At 64.6% G+C, this 16,878-nt stretch overlaps 1 protein-coding gene across 1 annotated transcript in view; it reads right to left on the minus strand.

The window, feature by feature from the left end:
* Positions 1 to 2,773: 2,773 nt before the first annotated feature.
* AATK (apoptosis associated tyrosine kinase) overlaps positions 2,774 to 16,878 on the minus strand; it is a 37,686-nt gene continuing 23,581 nt past the window's right edge. Inside the window, exons 3-14 of the mRNA XM_049858810.1 lie at positions 14,613 to 14,760; positions 12,414 to 12,493; positions 11,855 to 11,973; positions 11,602 to 11,689; positions 10,474 to 10,607; positions 9,057 to 9,141; positions 8,852 to 8,973; positions 7,312 to 7,461; positions 3,942 to 6,567; positions 3,701 to 3,851; positions 3,335 to 3,547; positions 2,774 to 2,861 (exon numbers count right to left, since the gene is read on the minus strand). Of these exons, the coding sequence (XP_049714767.1) occupies positions 2,821 to 2,861; positions 3,335 to 3,547; positions 3,701 to 3,851; positions 3,942 to 6,567; positions 7,312 to 7,461; positions 8,852 to 8,973; positions 9,057 to 9,141; positions 10,474 to 10,607; positions 11,602 to 11,689; positions 11,855 to 11,973; positions 12,414 to 12,493; positions 14,613 to 14,760 (3,957 nt within the window). The 3' untranslated portion in view covers positions 2,774 to 2,820. The remainder of the gene's footprint in view (positions 2,862 to 3,334; positions 3,548 to 3,700; positions 3,852 to 3,941; positions 6,568 to 7,311; positions 7,462 to 8,851; positions 8,974 to 9,056; positions 9,142 to 10,473; positions 10,608 to 11,601; positions 11,690 to 11,854; positions 11,974 to 12,413; positions 12,494 to 14,612; positions 14,761 to 16,878) is intronic.

The raw sequence follows: 16,878 nt of genomic DNA on the forward strand, positions 1-16,878 counted from the left end.
TCCACGCCAGCGTCCCCCATAACCTCTCCCTGTTACAACCACGCATGTCCTGTGGAGAGAGAGCTCTTTTTCCACCCTACCCTGTGGGCTGGGCTGGATCCCACCTTTTCCAGGGAGTGGTGCCTCAGCTGTGGGGGGGACGGAGCCGAGCAGGGGCTGGACCCCGGGGAGCCAAGCCGGGGCTTGTGGGCAGAGGGCCAGCCTCGCCACTGTCTGGTCAATGTCCTGCGGGGTCATGGGCAGGGGTGGGGGAGGACCTGCCCCACCTGCTCTTGGCTTACGTGCTCATCAATAAAGGGGGCTCTATCTGAGAGCAAGGTGTCATCTGTGGGCCTGGGAGGGGCACCCCCCTTGTCTGCAAGAATGACTGGTCAGACTTACCTTCTGACGCCCCAGCAGGCCCTGTGTGCTGAACTTGGGTGAGGCGTGATGGAACTCCTCACCTGGGGCTCTGCTGGGCACCCCACCCTGCTGGCAGAATGGGGGGGAGCCCAGCCAATCTCTTTCTGCCTGCCCCCTAGCTCCCGTCTGGAACTTTGCCAGGGTGGGCAGTAGGTGGTGTGGCCTGTGTCACTAAGCTCTGTGCCCGTGGTGCTCCTGGACTTGCCTGAGCCTGGCCCACCCCACCTGGCTGCTCCTGCTGGTGACCAGGGCCTCTGCTGAAATACAAAATCTTTGAAACTTCATTATCGTGGCTGCACTATTTGGCCTTTTTGGGTGCACTACAGCCAAGGTGACTTATGCTCTTAACAACAGTCTGTAGCTAGGAGGACTGGGTGGCGGGGGTGGGGGGTCTCAGGCAGAGCCCACTCCTCACAGGCCCTTAAAGGAAAGTCTGGAATCCCTGACCTAACTGCAATCCCCCTCCCCCGGATGGGGCGGGCGTGGGATACCAGGCAGCACTCTGGCCTCCTGCCTTTGCCCTTCCTCCACCCTTCTGGGCCCATTTCTTGGGATGGGGGGACACGCTAAGGCAGGGCCACCCTAGGGCCAAGGACAGCCCCAGGAGCCCTGCGGGGCTGATAACTGATCCTGTGGCAGGGGGCTCATTGAGACAGCAGCTCAGGCCCTCTTGTCCCCCAGCCCCACAGCTGCCCTCTGCTGCTTCACCTGGGGCATGGTCAGGAGAGCATGGGGTGGGGGGGCAGGAGACGTAAGGTAGGCCCAGGATGAGGGCGGCCAATGGGGAGGTGGCACAGGGTCTCTGGGCCCAGCTGTCCCCATGCTGCACGTTTGTCCTGAGGACCCTGAGGGGCCTGCTGGTTTCCCCAGGCAGCTGGGAGCTGCTGCACCATAGGCCTGGGGGATCTCAGCCTCGGCTGGGGGAGCTGCTGCTCCAGGCCCAAGGCCACCCAAAGGCCCAGCGCCAACCTTCTCCGCTGGCCTTCCAGCCAATCACAGCTACAAACAGACCAGTGGAGGGGGCCTGAGTAGGGTGACTTGCGGGGTGCATAGCACCCTGGCTCCTCAAAGCTCCCTGCCTCCCACCTGTCCACGCCGGGGCTGGGCTGGGAGCTGGGGGCTACCCTCTTCACCCTTACCTGGGCATGGCACTGGTACAGGCTGTAGCCAGGGGTCCCAGGCAGGACAAGAGACCCCAAGCACACTGGAGCAGGCTGCAGGAGACCTCCAGGCTGTGGCTCCACCAGGTGCCCCAAGGGCAGTGAGGACAGGCAGCTTCCCTCCCCACCCCCCAAAAAGACACACTTAGCATGAGGGCTTTTTTCCTTAGCATGATTTCTGTTTAAAAAAAAAAAAAAAAACCATTGCACCAGCATTCTAAGCCTCAAATAACAAAAGACACAAACGAAAGACAGGTCCCCGCTCCCACCCCAAAAGCAACAATAAATCTTACATCTCTTTGGCAACAATAACTTAAAACCATCCCGGTCCATTCACTCTGACGACAGCAGTTACAAAAATAACCCCCAGCTGCCAGGCCCCCCGCCTGGCCCGCCCTCCCTGCCCAGCCCTTCCCTGTAGACAGTGGACAGGGGTGTGGCCCCCACTTCCCTTTGGCAGCTGGAGCACTGGGCAGTGCCCTGCAGAGGGGCCATCTGCCCAGCCCTGTCACGGGCACCTCTAGAACAGGCCCCGCAGCCAGGGGTGGCCCAGAAGCTCCCCATCTTCCTGGCTGCCCACTAGGGTCCCCCACTCCCAAGCTCCAGCAACAGGACCCAGGTGGCAGGCAGTCCAGACCCTGTTGGGGAGGAGGGCTCAAGGGCCACCTAGAGTCAGTGAAGTGGGTACAAGGGTAGAGGGCAGGCGAGTCCAGGGGTCCTCTTCTCCCACGTGGAGAAACGATGGAGGCAGGAGATGCGCACACACCTGACTCCATCCCACCTGGGCATGGCACAGCATCCTTGGATTATTCTCACAGCAGGAGCAAGCCGCGAGGACGGGCAAGCCCCCACGGCCTGAGGGCAGGGGTCAGATGCCCAGCAGTTCAGCCACATTGGCCAGGGCAGGGGAGGCACTGCCGACGGGGCTCTACCCTTGGACATGTATGTGTGTGAGTGCATGGATGCCCACAGCCCCAGGGGCTGCAGGTGGGGAGGAGCTATGGGGGGGTTCTAGCAGCAAACCCAGGTGTCTGGAACAAGCCTGCCCCAAGCAACCTGGGGACAGGCCCCAAGCAAACTGGGGACAGGTCCCAAGCCTTGTTCACAGCCCCAGCCAGGCTTCTGTCCTGCCCTGCGCCTGTGAGGCCCAAGGGGCCAAAAGTTGCTGCCATCACTCTTGGTCACCATCCTCGACTCAGCCTGGAGCAGACAGCAGCAGCTGCAGCCGCAACCTCCTAGAGGTTGGTGCTACCTGGTCTCAAGCCTCTGTACAGCTGCCCCCAGTGCCTCGGGCAGGACCTGCCAAACAGAAGTCTACATCAGGGATCATGGGACCTGAGACCCGGGGCTCCTGAGACACCCAGAGCCCTCCTGGCCTCCTGGGCACCTTGGCTGCAGCAGGTGTGCCCCTGGGCCAGCGACGCCCTCCCAGACCTGATAGTGCTCCGATGGGGAAACCGAGACCTGAAGGGAGAGGGGCTGGCCCAGGATCAGTCACCTCCTGGTGGCCTGCGTTTTGGGCACACTGCGTGCCAGGGCTGCTGGTGAGGACGGTCGCCCTGCAGAAGAGGCTGCTAGCACAGACCGAAGTAGGCTGGGGGCCGACTGGGTCTGCCTCAGGGGCTGCGGCTCCACAGAGGCCAGGCCTTTGAGGGGGGCCCAGGAGAACCCCAAGGAGCTCACCAGGCACATGGGGATGAGAAGATGAGCCCCCAGCATGATGAAGCCCGGGCCCGCCTGCCTGCCCACTGGTCTCACCGCGGGGACCTCACCTCCCACAGCCTCTACGTCCGAGTCCGAGACGTGCGTGATGGAGAAGCGGGACCCGGGCGCGGGCGACACGGTGAAGCGGGAGAAGGGGCCCGGAGTGGCCGGCTTGGGCGACGCCGACCGGGTGGGCTCCACCGCCCCGGCGCCCAGCGCTGTCGCCAAGGCCTCCTCAGCCGGCATCAGGGGGAAGTCGTCGTCCCACTCGAACCCGCCGCCTGCAACCCATGCTGTCACTAGCGTCCGCGGGCCCTAGGGGCCCCGCTCCAACTCGCCCTCCGCCCCAGAGCACTCCCCGCCCTCGCCCGCCCCCTCCCCCTCCGCCTCAGCGCAAGTCCAGTCCCTCAGCGTTGGCCCCGCCTCTGGCTCACCCTCTGCCGCCGCGGTGCGGTCCGGGGCGTGGTCGTCGGCCCGCTGCAGCCGGCAGGGGGCGCTGGGAGAGCCGGGGCTGCCCGCCAGGGACGTGGGGGGCGCCTCCTTAGCGCCTGGGAAAGGCTCCCCGAGCTCGCGGGTGGGGCTCTCCTGGAGGGACCAGAGCGCACGTGGCTCGGGCGGCCTCGGGGGGCGGCCAGGCCCGCCCATTGCCCTGACAACCCCGGGGCAGCGGCCCACCTGATCGAAGAGGTAGACCGTGACGTCGTCGAAGAAGGACACGGCCTTCTTCTTGCGCTCCAGGTCCTCGCAGAAGGCCTCGGAGAGCAAATTGGGCATCTTGAGCAAGCTGCGCAGGTTGCCTGCGCTCTGGCTCTCAGCCACCACCACGGGCACGGGGGGCACCTCTTCCTCGCTCTCCTCGCTTGGCTCCTGGATGCTGTAGCATCGAAGCTCCTCGTCCGACTCGTCACTGTCCTCGCTGTCCTCCTCGTCCTCGTCTGGCCTGCCCTCGGGGGCCAGGCCCGGAAGGGCCAGGCAGAGCGGGGTTCTGGGGGCTCCCACACCTGCCGCCCGCTCCCCAACAGGCACCCTGGGGCTGCCGCTGGCCCCTGTCCGCTCCTGAGGGGCCTCCTGGGGCTCAGGATGGTTGTTCTCTGAGCCTGGCAGGACCGGAGTCAGCCGGAAAAACTTGGAGCGGCCGGGGCTGGGCACGAGCGGCGCCTGGGCTTGGCCTTGGAGCCATGGGCAGGCACTGGGCTCCGGGGATGACTCCTCCTCTGGTGGCAGCGGCGGCGGGGATGCCTCTCTGGGGCCAGCGTCCTGCGCTTCCCCGGGTAGCCCGGGCACCAGGCAGCTCTGCGCAGACTGTAGCGCGGGGCTCTGCGGGCTCTTTAGTCCCGGCTCTGGCGCGGGGGCACGGACGACACAGCTGAGCTTCTCGGCAGCGCCCATGGAGAGCTCGGGCTCGGCGTCGAAGTCTGAGAAATAGGCCGAGTCGCGGTAGGGGTTCTTCTCGCTGAGGCCGCCACCCAGGGAGGCAGACAGCCCCGTCTCGGGCCCCGGGCTCTCGCCCTCAGATACAAGCTCGTGTGTGTCCTTGAGCACGAACTCCGGGGACTCGTAGTTCTCGGTGTCGTATCCGCTGTCCAGGGCGCGGGGCTGCCCACCAGGAGTACCAGTGGTTGACGGGCTTAAGACCTCACAGCCGCCGTCACTGGCCGAGGATGGAATGTCTAGGGAGTCCAGGGAGTCGGGGGTCCCTACTTGCTTCTGCAGGGAACGGAAGGCTGGCGCCCCATCCAACTTCTCCGTGGGGGGCGCATCGCTGGACAAGTCTGTGAAGACGCCTGAAGTGGCCTCAGTCGTGTCCTCGTCCTCACTGCCGGGCACATCAGGCTCAGGGGAGCTGCCGCAGCTGTCAGGGGTCCCTGCCGGCTCGGTGGCAGTGGCCCGGCTGCCAGCAGCAGGTGTGGGCGAGGCAGGTAGGGTGGCAGGGGCCTCCTCTGCGGGAAGTAGGGCTCCCTCCTGGGAGGGAGAGGGCACAGAAGGAAGACGCAGCTGGGGTCTGTGGGAGCCCCCAGCCTCCTTGGCAAGCCTGGGCTCTGCCCCAGGGTCCTCGTCCCCACTCACAGCTGCGTCTGCCCACGGGGACACGATGGTGCCAAGGGCCAGGCCCTGAGCAGGGCAAATATGGGGGAGTCCGAGGCAGTGGGCTGGCTCCTGATCAGGGAAAGCTGTCTGCGGCCCAAAGAGAGGCTCTCCCGGGTCCTCCTGGGCCAGGAGGTGGCCTGGCTCAGGCTCAGCCAGGGGGCTCTGCTCTGCGCCAGGGCAGCCGTCTGCGCAGCCCGGGCCCCACGATTCCGGTGCGCGGCGGCCCCTGCCGCTGTTGTTGTTGGCCGACATGTTGGAGCGCCAGTGTCTGTGCTGGGCCGCCCTGCGCGCCTCGGCCTCCCCTGGCTCCTCCCCGCCCGGCGATGGTCTGGCCCCGGAGCTCCACGAGGGTGACGCGCACAGCGGGTCCTCGAAGAAACCCGGGCAGAAGGCGGCCGCTCCCCAGCCGGCGTCCTCTGCGCTTGGCTCCGCTAGCATCAGGGCACGGGGCGACGGCGAGCGCGAGAGCGAGCGCGAGGAGCCGGCCGGGACCCGAGCGCGGCTCCTGAGAGGGAAGTGGTCGCAGTGGCCCCAGAGGCCGCCGGTGGGGGGCGGATGGCCCAGCAGCGGCTTCATGGCCAGCGAGGCAGCGGCGCTGCCATCCGAGTCGTCGTCGTCGTCGTCGTCGTAGTCGGGGCGCGCGGCGTGGGGGCTGTGGACACAGCCGGCGCAGTCGGAGTCGTGACCAGCGGCGGGTTCCTCCAGGCGGATGAAGTATTCGCTGCCCACCGAGGGGCTGCGCGCGCTGAGCACGGGCACCACGCCGGGAGGGGCGCCGTCGGGGGCGCACAGCTCCTGCAGGCGCGCGGCGCGGCCCGGGCTCGGCGCGCCGCCCGGCAGCGGAAAAGCCTCGGCGTCGCGGCCCGCCTCCCACTTGTACTCGAAGTTGAGGCCGCGGCTCGTCTCGGTCACCGTCAGCACGTCGTCGCCGTCCGCGTGGAAACCGTCGCCTGAAAACTGCTCCAGCAGCGGGAAGGACGAGGCGGCAGCCAGCTCGGCCGCGCCGCCCAGCGCCGGGCCGACGAACCCCGCCCCGGGGCCCGCGCCACCACCCTCGCCACCCCCGCCGGGCCGCAGAGAGTGCCAGCGCCTCTCGAACTCCTCCTCCGCCTCAGTGGCGCCCTTGGCGCACAGATAGGACAGCAGCAGATGCACCTCTTCGGCCGTGGGCCGCTGCTCCGGCTGCAGCCAGCAGAACTGCATCACTTCGTACCTGCGGGGAGGCGGGGCTCTGTGGGGCCTGGTCCAACCGCTCCTCACCCATGGCTCGACCCCTGATCTCTGGCAGGTCCCGCCCCGCCCTGCCCCCTTCTCTGAGAGGCCCCGCCCCGCCCACCCCCATTCCTGGCAGGCCCTACCCCCTCCCTGAGAGGCCTCGCCCTGGCCAAAGGCCCCGCGCCAGGAGGACCCGCCCAGCCAGGGAACCTCCCCACGCACGCCCCACCCCAGCCCCCTTCAGAATGAGGCAACTGTTTCCTCATTTGAGGAGGGTAGGAGGGCCCCTCTTGCTCACAGTCCCTTTAGGACTGCTTAGGGCGTCTCAAGCTGAATTAAGTGAGCCCCTAAGTCTCCAAATTAGTCCCAGCCGTTGGGGGCTGTCCCCTCCCACCTGCCTGCAGTTAAGTGGCTGGTCACCTGAGGGCAGGCGGCCAGGGGAGGTCGGAAGTGGGCCATAGAGGTCACTGCTGCCTAAGGGGAGGCCAGGGAGAGCAGAATACTGCCTTTATCTAGGCCTTCCTGCCCAGAGCTCCCCAAGGCAGGGCAGCCCCAAAGTTAACCAGGCCCTGTGGAACAGGGGGTGGGGCCAGATAACATCCACCCTAGGGGGGTCCTCTCCAGGCCCAGTGGGGCAGGCCTGGGGGCCTCAGGCGATGCCCACCCTGGGCCCAGGGTCCTCTCCAGGCCCAGGACAGGGCAGGGGCCCCAGGTGACACCACCCCAGCCTGGAGTTCCTCACCAGCGGTCAGACAGGGGCAGGTGCAGCTGGGGCTTGGGCAGCTTGAGCTGCTGTTCCCTGATGGCATAGGCCAGCACCTGGCGGTCCGAGTGGTGCGGGTAGGGCTGTACACCCAGCTCAAAGAGTTCCCAGATGGTCACCCCCAGGGACCTGCAGGGGCACAGGCAGGACAGCACAGCTGGGTAGGGCAAAGACCTTGAAGGAAAACGGGCCTCTGAGCGCAGGTGGGTGGGGTAAAGACCTTGAAGGATAACGGGCCTCTGAGCCTTGGATGCCCAAGGGGCAGTTCCCTACATCACACAGCAGAGAACAGGCATGCCCTCTGGGGCGAGGCCTCAGCACACTGCCCCTCCAGAAGGGCAGCTTATACCCCAGCAAACACAGACATGCCACCCACAGGCCCAGCACCCGGAGCCTTGGCAAATAAAACCTAGACTGTCTGCCTTGCACAGACTCAACACCTTTTGTTCATTTGTTTGTTCATTCATTCATTCACTGACGCATACTGAGGGCCGGACACTACTGGGTATGGGGCTGCCTCACCAGGTTCCCGGTCCAGTGGGCGGGTAAAAGCTAGAAGGAAGGGGTGAAGCCCAGGCAGGCAATGCCCATTTGGCACCAGGGGGTTTCTCGGGGGAGTGGTCCTGGGTGACCACTGCACTGAGACAGGAGCATCCTCTCCCAGTGTGTGGGGCTGGAGTTCTCCTAGAGGCCAATGGCTTCACAGGCTCCTTGGGACCCCAGCTGTCCCAGGAGGTGAGGGGGAGTGAGGCGCAGTGCAAAGAAATCACGGTGGCCTCAGACATGTCACCTGGGACTCCAGTCAGCCTGCAGCTGGGAGGGGGGCAGGGAAGGGTCAAGGGTCACCTCAATGGAAAGGCAAAGATTGAGGAGAACAAGGGATGTTCACAAGAGAGCATAGTTAAGTGGCTTCAGGGAGGCCCCTAGGAAGCTCAGGAAGGGAGGTGGCCGTGGGTGGTCCGTGGGTCCAGGCTCAGAACTCGTCAAGGGCAGAGGTGAGGTCAGAGGTGGGATAGGGGGAATGGGCTGGTCAAGATGAGCAAATGCCAAGGCTAGAGACGCCCACCCCCACAGTCTGCCCAAGGTGGTGCCTTCCGACTCCTGAGGGCCAGTGCAGCCCCAGGCCCTGTGGAGGCCCCAGTGCTGGCTCTCTATGCCTGCCCTGTTCCAGGCTCAGCCCCCAGCCCCAGCCCCCAGCCCCAGCCCCAGCCCCCCCGGTCAAATCTCCAGCTCAATATGGCCTGACCCTTCTATGTCCCAAAGGCAGCTTCACCTCCACCCAGCCCCTCCCACAGCCTGAGGTAAGGCCAATCCCCCAAAGTATGTGCCCCCTACCACTGCCCACAGCAGGTGAGTGGACCCAAGGTATGCAATGACCCTTCCGCTGTGGGTGTCAGCCCAAGGGATCCTGGGAGTCTTGGCCACCCTGCCTGTCAGCACCTCCCCAGAGCAGCCCTTTGGGCTCTCACTGCCCCACCCCCAGCCGCCCCTCACCACCCGGCTCCCACCAGCTACTCACCACACATTGCTGGCTTTGGTCTGGTCCACCACCAGCAGGTTGCTGTGTACCTCGTCCACCAGCTCGGGCGCAATCCAGCGCAGTGGCACCCACAGTTGGTCAGCCGTCACCAAGTAGTCCTCCTGTGGGGGTGCACGATCAGTTCCCAGCCATCGGCTGGCCTGTCTAGTGCCCACGCTGCCCCCCCAGCGTGGCCCCCACTCACTCTGTATTTGCAGTGTGACAGGCCATAGTCGCCGATCTTGACCGTCAGGTCAGCCGAGAGCAGGCAGTTCCGCAGGGCCAGGTCACTGCAGGGGAGGGGTGGGTCAGCAGGCAGCGCCAGGGGGGCAGTAAGGGTGTCTAAAGCCACCGCCCCCCTCCCCTCTGCCCCACCTGGTCTCAGCTACCAGCACCAGGGGGTGAAGGTCAGCTTGGGTGGGGCCCCAAACATGGCAGCAGATGAAGAATGGGGGAAAGGTCCAAGATCCCAGGTGAAGACCCAGTGGGTCTGTGCTGGAGCCCCGCCCCTGCCCCCTACCGGTGGGTGGAAATCCACTTTCCCTGGGCTACCAGTCTGTTGGTCTGTCTGGCAGGGCTGCCCCTGGCCAGAGAGACTCAGGGACTGCATGTCCTTCAAGAAGTGTCTCCCCGCCCCGCTACACTCTCGCCCTCAGAAGCAGAAGTCAACAGGGAAACTGAGGCCCGAGCGCCCCAGAGTCTGTGTTCTGCGCCTGGCCCCTGCTCTGCTCACCCTGGCCACCCTCCCCCAAGACAGAGGGTGGCTGGAGAGCGTGGAGTGTCCCTCCTGGGGCTGTGGCTTAACCCCTGCCTGCCTAGTGGCCCTGGGTGTTTAGGAGGCAGGGCACTGAGGCAAATACAGGTCGGCACACATCGCCACTGCTGCTCCGTAGAGGACTCTGGGGTGGGGGTGGAGGGAGACCTGTCCTGGGTCTGGGGCTGCCTCCCAGGGAGGCAGGAGGTTCATGGGCAGCCTGGGGCAGGGTGGCGGCAGAAGGAGGGTCGTGGGCGGCCCAGGGCCAGGCAGCAGCGGCAGGAGGCTGGCAGCTGCCCTCTTCAACAAAATCACTGATGCTGGAGTTGCCGTGTTATCACTCAGCACCAGGATATTGTTGGGGAGGACGGCCCGTGCGGCGTCCGGGGCTGGCCGGCCACTCATCCGTCGCACCTCTTCCAGCGTGGCCCCTAGGCTCCCCAGGGCTGGGCGGGTATCGGGGCCCAGGGCCAAGAGTGGGACAGAGCGAGCCCCTCCCCCCAGTGCAGGGCCAGCTGTTCCCTCCCTGTCCTTCGAGGAGGCCTGGCAGGGGCCCCTGAAGGCTGCTGGCTGCCTTGGTGCAGAGGACCGCCAACCGCCTGAGGCCAAGAGGGCAGGCTCTGAGCCTGGTGGAACGGACCCCAGCCGGCCACTCGCGCTAATCCTCCCACAGAGGGGAGGTTTAGCCCTGTCTCTCCAATTTCCTTTACCTAACAAATCCTTTCCATAGCGGTCATGAGATGCCTCCAAAGACGACCCCAGGGAGCCCTCTTACTCCCATGAAGTGAGTCTCACCCCATCCACAGATGAGGAAAACTGCCCAGAGTCAATGCAGAGGGCCCGACCCACAGGCCTGCTCGGGCCTCACCTGTGCACGTAGTTGTGGTGATGCAGGTGGAGGACCCCACAGGCCACCTCGCAGGCCATGCGCTGCAAGGTCAGCGGGTCAGGCGCCATGGACTCCGCCACCCGGCAGCTCCGCAGGTAACCCTTGAGATCGCCCTGCCAAAAGAAGCAAGTCTGTCATGGCCAGCTGAGGAGTGGGCCAGGAGTGAGCCCACCACCCGGCTCAAGAGGGCCCTGTGAGCCCACCCACCCACCTCCCCAACTCATGCCCCTCCCACAGGCCTGTTGGGGAGCAGCCAGTCACCCTGCTAATGGATGCCCAGAAAGGCACTGTCACCAGTGGGTGGAGCCTCCCCCGGGACAGGAGAGGGGACCAGCCATGGCACCCCGCCAGTCCCAAATGCTTTCTCTAGACCACCCTGTTGTCCCCAGTGGCCCTGTGGGCTGAGTAGGGTCATGCCCAGTTGGACGGATGAGAACCCAGGGGCTCAGACAGCTGTGCTTGAGTCTGGGAGCTGAGCCAAGCTAGCAGCTGAACCGAACTGCACATGAATTGAGGCTCCCGGGAGGGGCAGGGTCGGGACTCCAAGAGAAGCCTTGGCAGGTGACTGCTACAGCCAGGAGGAGATAAAAGCAGCCAGCCTGGAGGCCCATAAGGCAGCCCTAGCTCACGGCCCCTGTCCTTGGCTCAGCCCACCACCAAAGCTGTGTTCCCTGGGGCCTATATGGGAAGGGGCCCCAAGAGGACAGTTGAGTCAGCTCTAGGAAGTGGCTAGACACAGAAGTGAGGAGCCTGAGCACCCATGCTGGCTGGGGGTGCCCTCCCACCTTGATAACCATCACCATCCAGGCTCCCCAGAGGCTGCAGATAAGGAGTAGGCCCTCCCCGGGAAGAGCCCCCCTTTGTCATGGGGTTGGCCCCCAGGCTCCTCTGGAGATGGTGGGGCAGGCCCGGGAGCCCACTCTAGGGTGTGAGGCCCACAGGAGGAGGACCCAGTGGCAGGGTCAAGGGAGGATCCTAGCCCAAGCAAGGCCCCTCCCGGGGTGTCTGGCTGACCTTCTCTTCCTGCCTTGTGTGCCAGAGGGGCTTCAGAGTGGGGAGCCTGCAGAGGTGGTGGGTGCACCCTGCCCCATGGACACCCCGACTCACCAGTGGGCAGAATTCCATCACCAGCAGGTAGGGTGTCACCTCTGTGCACTGCGCCAGGCATGGGAGCAGGTTACTGTGCTGCAGGGCCCTGCGGAGCAGAAGGCAGCGGGTGGCAGCAGAGGGCAGGGAGCAGCCAGGGTGGGCAGCACAGAGCTTGCCTTTGTTTCCGGGGACCCCCGTGCCCCGGCCCGCCCCGCCCCGTCCCAACCAGCCACGCAGCCAGTTTGTCCCCAGCCTCAGCACGGTGGCCCACCTGTAGGGCTGCACCTCCTCCAGGAACTGCATCTGCTCCTGCACGCTGGCGCTGGCCTTGAGCTCCTTCACCACCACCTGGCTGCTGCTGCTGCCTGAGTTCACCTCCCCCAGGAACACCTGCAGGTGGGGCCGGCCTGGCGCTCAGGCCCACGCTCTTCCTGGCCCCTCATGCCCCACAGGTCCCTCCTCGTCCTCACTCACACTCCAAGTCCCTTCTTGCTCCACACCTCAGTTTACTCATTTGCAAACAGGCACTGGGTCCCTGCCCAGTGAACCCTCTGGCTGTAACATTCAGATCTTTGTATGTGCCTCCCACACCTCCGCAGTTTTCTCGGCTCTCTCTGGGGGTCTGTGGTGAGGAAGGGCTGGGGTCCAGGGAGAAGCCAAGGCCAAGATGCTGTCCCTGCACCTGCCCAACCCCTGATGATAGCCACCCCAGCTCGGACACCTGGATCTGCAGAGAAGTGGCTGCCGCTGCCACCTGGGAAGGGACCTCAGGGCTTGGGCGGCTCCCACCCTCCTACCACCAGGTATGCCCGAGCCCTGCCCCTACTCACCTTCCCGAACCAGCCGTGACCAATCTCCTTCAGGTACAGGAGGCTGTGCCGGCCCAGGTCTGTGGACTTGAGGAGCTGCACTGTACCAGGACAGGGTGCTCAGGGCCTACCCAGCTTCCTCCCCGGCGCCCCTTCCCCAGCCCCTTGAGAGAGCAGTTCTGGGGAGCCCCCCCAAGTCCGCTGGGGCTGAGGAGGGCAGGCCAAGACAGGTGGCAGAGGCCACACCTGGGAGCTGCCATCAGGGGCCAGCACCTCTGGAGGGGGGACTGTGCCCAGGAGACCGGGAGCTGCAGGGTCCTCCCGGGCATCTTTCTGAGTAGATCTGGGAGGGGTGCCTAGAGCCACAGGAACCAGCCAGGGTGGGAGACCACGGGGGCTGTGTAACACCAGGCAGGCAGAGGGGCTGGGCCAGAGAGTCTGGTGGCAAAGGCGGGGGTGGGGGCTGGAACAGGCGGTCCCCTCACCCCTGCCGCGGCCTGGCATTCCACTGCCCACGAACCAAAGGCCCCTTTGTTGGGGGCTGCTTGGCACAGCCATGCTGGACACACTGGGCCCTTTCTGCCTGCAAGCTGGCTGGCTGAGGTCAGCAGGAGGAAGGGTCAGCGGGGCTGGGAGGAGGGGCCAGGGCATGCCAGTCATCGAGCCCACCCACGCCCCTGCCTGCGCCCCCAGGGATTCCCTAAATTCTGCTCCCACGCCAACTGCCCGGAGGGTCATGGGGCAGGGGCTCAGAGTGTCTGGAATGGAGCCCAGGGAGCAGGAGTAGGGGAGCTGACCCAGGGACCAGAGCCCCAGGTAATGGTAAGGCTGATAGCCAACAGCATTGGGTCCCTGTGTCCTGGTGCTCCTCCCCTGGGCTCAGCCTGTCCAGACCCTCCTCTCCAGCCCTGGGGTCTTCGACAGATGTGGAGGTGGGGTTGCTATCCAGCATCACCCCAGATCTCTCCTCCACGGGAAGCACAGTACCCCCAGAACACTAACGCCAGAGGAGCAGAAACAAAACAGGCAATCACGGTTTCCTCTGGGTTCCTGTAGGCCTCTGTCTGCGGGGACAGCCCCCGAGAGGCAGAAGAAGCTGGGTCTCAAAGACTCTGTGGCGGGTGGTGTCCCCTGGGGTGGCCTCTGTCTCTCCTAGCTCCCAGTACCCAGCACAGAACTTAGGCCCATGGTCACAGAAGAAGTCAAGGGGACCCTCAGGAGAAAGCCCACCCTCAGGTCCTTGGCTCACTCCACAGATGTGCACACGCCTGTGGGTGCTGGGCCTGAGCGCTGCCTGGCCGGTGGGTGGAGGTGGGTGCCTTGGGGTTCCCCAGTCCATGACAAAGGCTGGGGCCTCAGGTGGGCCAGTGACATCGTGGTATGTGGGACTTGGTTGTCACCATGGTTACAGGTCCTGGTGCCAGCAGAGCCCTCACAAGACCACTAGTGGACACAGGCTCAGCCCCTGGCCTGACACCCCCTTCCTCAGGGTTTCAGGAGGAGCTGAGGGGGGCAGTGGGGAGGGTCAACGTGCCCTTCGCTAGAAGCAGCCAGGATGGTGGTACCTAACACTGCCCTGAGTAGCCTGAGACCAGGCCCCCCAACTCCAGGTCAGAATGGGGCGCCTACAGTGAGCGGGGGTCAGATGGAGAGCAGCTGGGGACAGAGGACCCAGAGCTACACTTCCATGGCTGGGGGGACTGGCTGTGGGGACCCCTGCGACAGGGGCGGAGTGAAAAGCCAATTCTCAGAGAACTGAGAAGCCCCACCCCCATGTGGGTAGGCCACACCCAGCCACACAATGGGGCCCATGTCCCTCTAGAGCTCCGAGGGGGCGGGAATCTGGGGTTAAGCATCTCCAGGACAGCAGGCCCACCCAACATATGGGTGGCCAATCATCCCAGGACCACAGGCCGGGTTCCCCCTGCCACAGGGGAAGGGGCCACACACACCCTCAGCCAATAGCTGGGTCTGGAGTGCAGCCACAGGGATCCCAGGGCAGGGGCAGAAGTGGGGGCTGGCTAACTGAACTGGGGTGGCTTCCTCCACCCCAGGGACCACTGGAAACGAGGTCTTGGCCTCCCCAGAGACTGGCCCACTGACTGGGTGAGCTGCACCCCCACATAACACCTACGGCTCCTGGGGGCATTCAAGGGTGCTGATGGAGGGAGGAAGGTGGCCAGCCCCCCACCACACCTGGTGGCAGGGAGGCCCACTCACCTGAGCGGCCTGGCTGCTTCGCAGCGGGCAGTGAGACCTCGGCCAGTGGTAGGATGTACACGTCAGGGCCGCTCCGCGCTGCGGCCACTGGGGAGCCGTGTGCCGAAAAGCTGGCTGCGTACTCATCCCCCTCAGCATTCTCAAACTCCTGTGAGGGGGGGACCCAGTAAGCTCCCTGCCCCCCTGGAACTACAGGTGGAGCTACAGGTGGGCTTGGGCTGGGGGGTCTGACCCAGCAGTGGACCCCCCAACTCTGCCGGCCACAGACGGCAAAGCAGGCCCCCACCAGCTGCCCCTTCACCCTTCACCTAGGGAGGAGCAGAGCCCCCTCCCCACATACACACACTCCTAGCCCCTCCTCTCCACAGGAACACCAGCCTCCTAAGAAGGGCCTGGAGCTGGGATGTGTTGGTGGGGGAGACATTTTCTTCCCAAAGACAGGAGCCAAGAGAGGAGGGAACTTGGCCCAGCTCACATACAGGGCCAGGAGCCTGGGGCCCGGCCTCAGCCAATGCCCCACCCCCACCCATCCCCCTACCCCTCACCACCCCTAACCTAGCCAGGCTGGTAGCTGGAGGCACCAGGGACAAAGGCGAGGTGCTGAGGCAAGCTAGCCCAGCCCACCCAAAATCAGCCCCCCAAAACTCTCAGTAACCTCCCCCACCCCCAGCGGTCCCCCCTCCTGGGCCCTGCCATGGGGCTGCCACCTCATCTCAGGGCTGCCAGCCGGGACAAAGGCTCTATCACCCCACCCTGCCCCAGTGTCCACTGGGTGAAGCAACTCGGTACCCCCACTCCTTTCAAGGGGCATTCTGGAGTGTCCACAGCAAGGAGCCCCAGCTATCCTTCCCCCCAGGCCCGGACCCCTGCTGCCTACCACAGCCATCTGCCTGGTGGCAGCCCATGACCTTTGCCCAGGGCAGACGGTCTGCTGCTCCTCAGCTGTCCACACCCACCTCCCAGGAGTGCTCAGGGCTCCTTAAGAGCCTGACCCCAGGCAGCCTGGAACTGGGGCACATGGAGACAGACTGCTATTTTGAAATAGGGCTGTGGCACCTGCCTGGGGAGTCTCCCCATACACTCGCACGCAGGCATGCTCTCACAACGCACACATGCCCAATACACTCACATTCTCACACATATACGTGCACCTTTCCACATGCAGATACACACGTTCACGCACATATGCTCACACACGCATGTACACACACATGCACACATGCTCACATGTGCACACATCCACTCACGTACACATGCACACACACTGACATGCACACGTGCACACGCTGACACATATGCTCACACATGCATGCTCATACATGCACGCACACACATGCTCATGAGCACACCACACACTTGCTCACACACGCACACCACCACTCGCTCACACATGCACATAGGCTTAAACACAACACACTTGCCCACATGTGCACACACACATGCACACTCACAGTGACAGTGACACACCTGCTCCCACACATGCACACATGCTCACACACCACTCCAGGGCACAGTCCCGAGCAGACAGCTGAAGTCTCCACAAGACTGGGGCCTTCCTTAAAACAAGTGCATGATAAAACGATCACCTCCCTAGCCTCACTCACTGGACCTTCAGGGCGACCCCAAAACCCCACAGCCCAGCTTGAAAAACCAAAGCTCAGAGAAGTCCAGCCGTCCCACTCCAGACCCATGCTCCTGTGGACAGACAGCAGAACTAGGAGCTGTGTGACCCTGAAGCACCCTGCCTTCTCTGAGCCTCAATTTTCTCAGCTGTAAGAGGAGAGGTGAGGGTCTCTGCTGTTATTCCCATGGGCCGGTCCTGGTCTGCACCCAGAGAGGACAGAACCACAGGCTCTCCCCTTCCCAAGGGCCCAGGAGACCACCTTTGGGGCCATGGGGCTGCCTGAGCTGCCCTCCCCAACACAACCCAAGCTGGGAGCCTCTAATTTCAGCTGCGGCTGTAGCCCCACCACCCACCAACTCCAGGGAGGTGCTCAGGGACAGATGCCCCCCTGCCCCGACCTGGTGTCTGGCCCTGCCTCTTCCTGTTACCTGACCATACCACCTGGAGGCCTGCCGGATGCCACGGACCGAGCGGGCGAGCAGGCAGGACAGGGTGAGCATGGTGCCTGCCGTCCAGCCCCGTCGGAAGCACAGCCCAAGGCAGGTGGGCCTGGCACTGCCCAGAGCCCAGGAGGGGCCCCTGTGGAGGCAGGCCCTCCCACCAAGGCATCTGGCACTGGAATGTTCCACCACCATGTTCTGG

This window comes from Elephas maximus, chromosome 19 (assembly GCF_024166365.1).
Source record: "Elephas maximus indicus isolate mEleMax1 chromosome 19, mEleMax1 primary haplotype, whole genome shotgun sequence".
NCBI lineage: Eukaryota > Metazoa > Chordata > Mammalia > Proboscidea > Elephantidae > Elephas > Elephas maximus.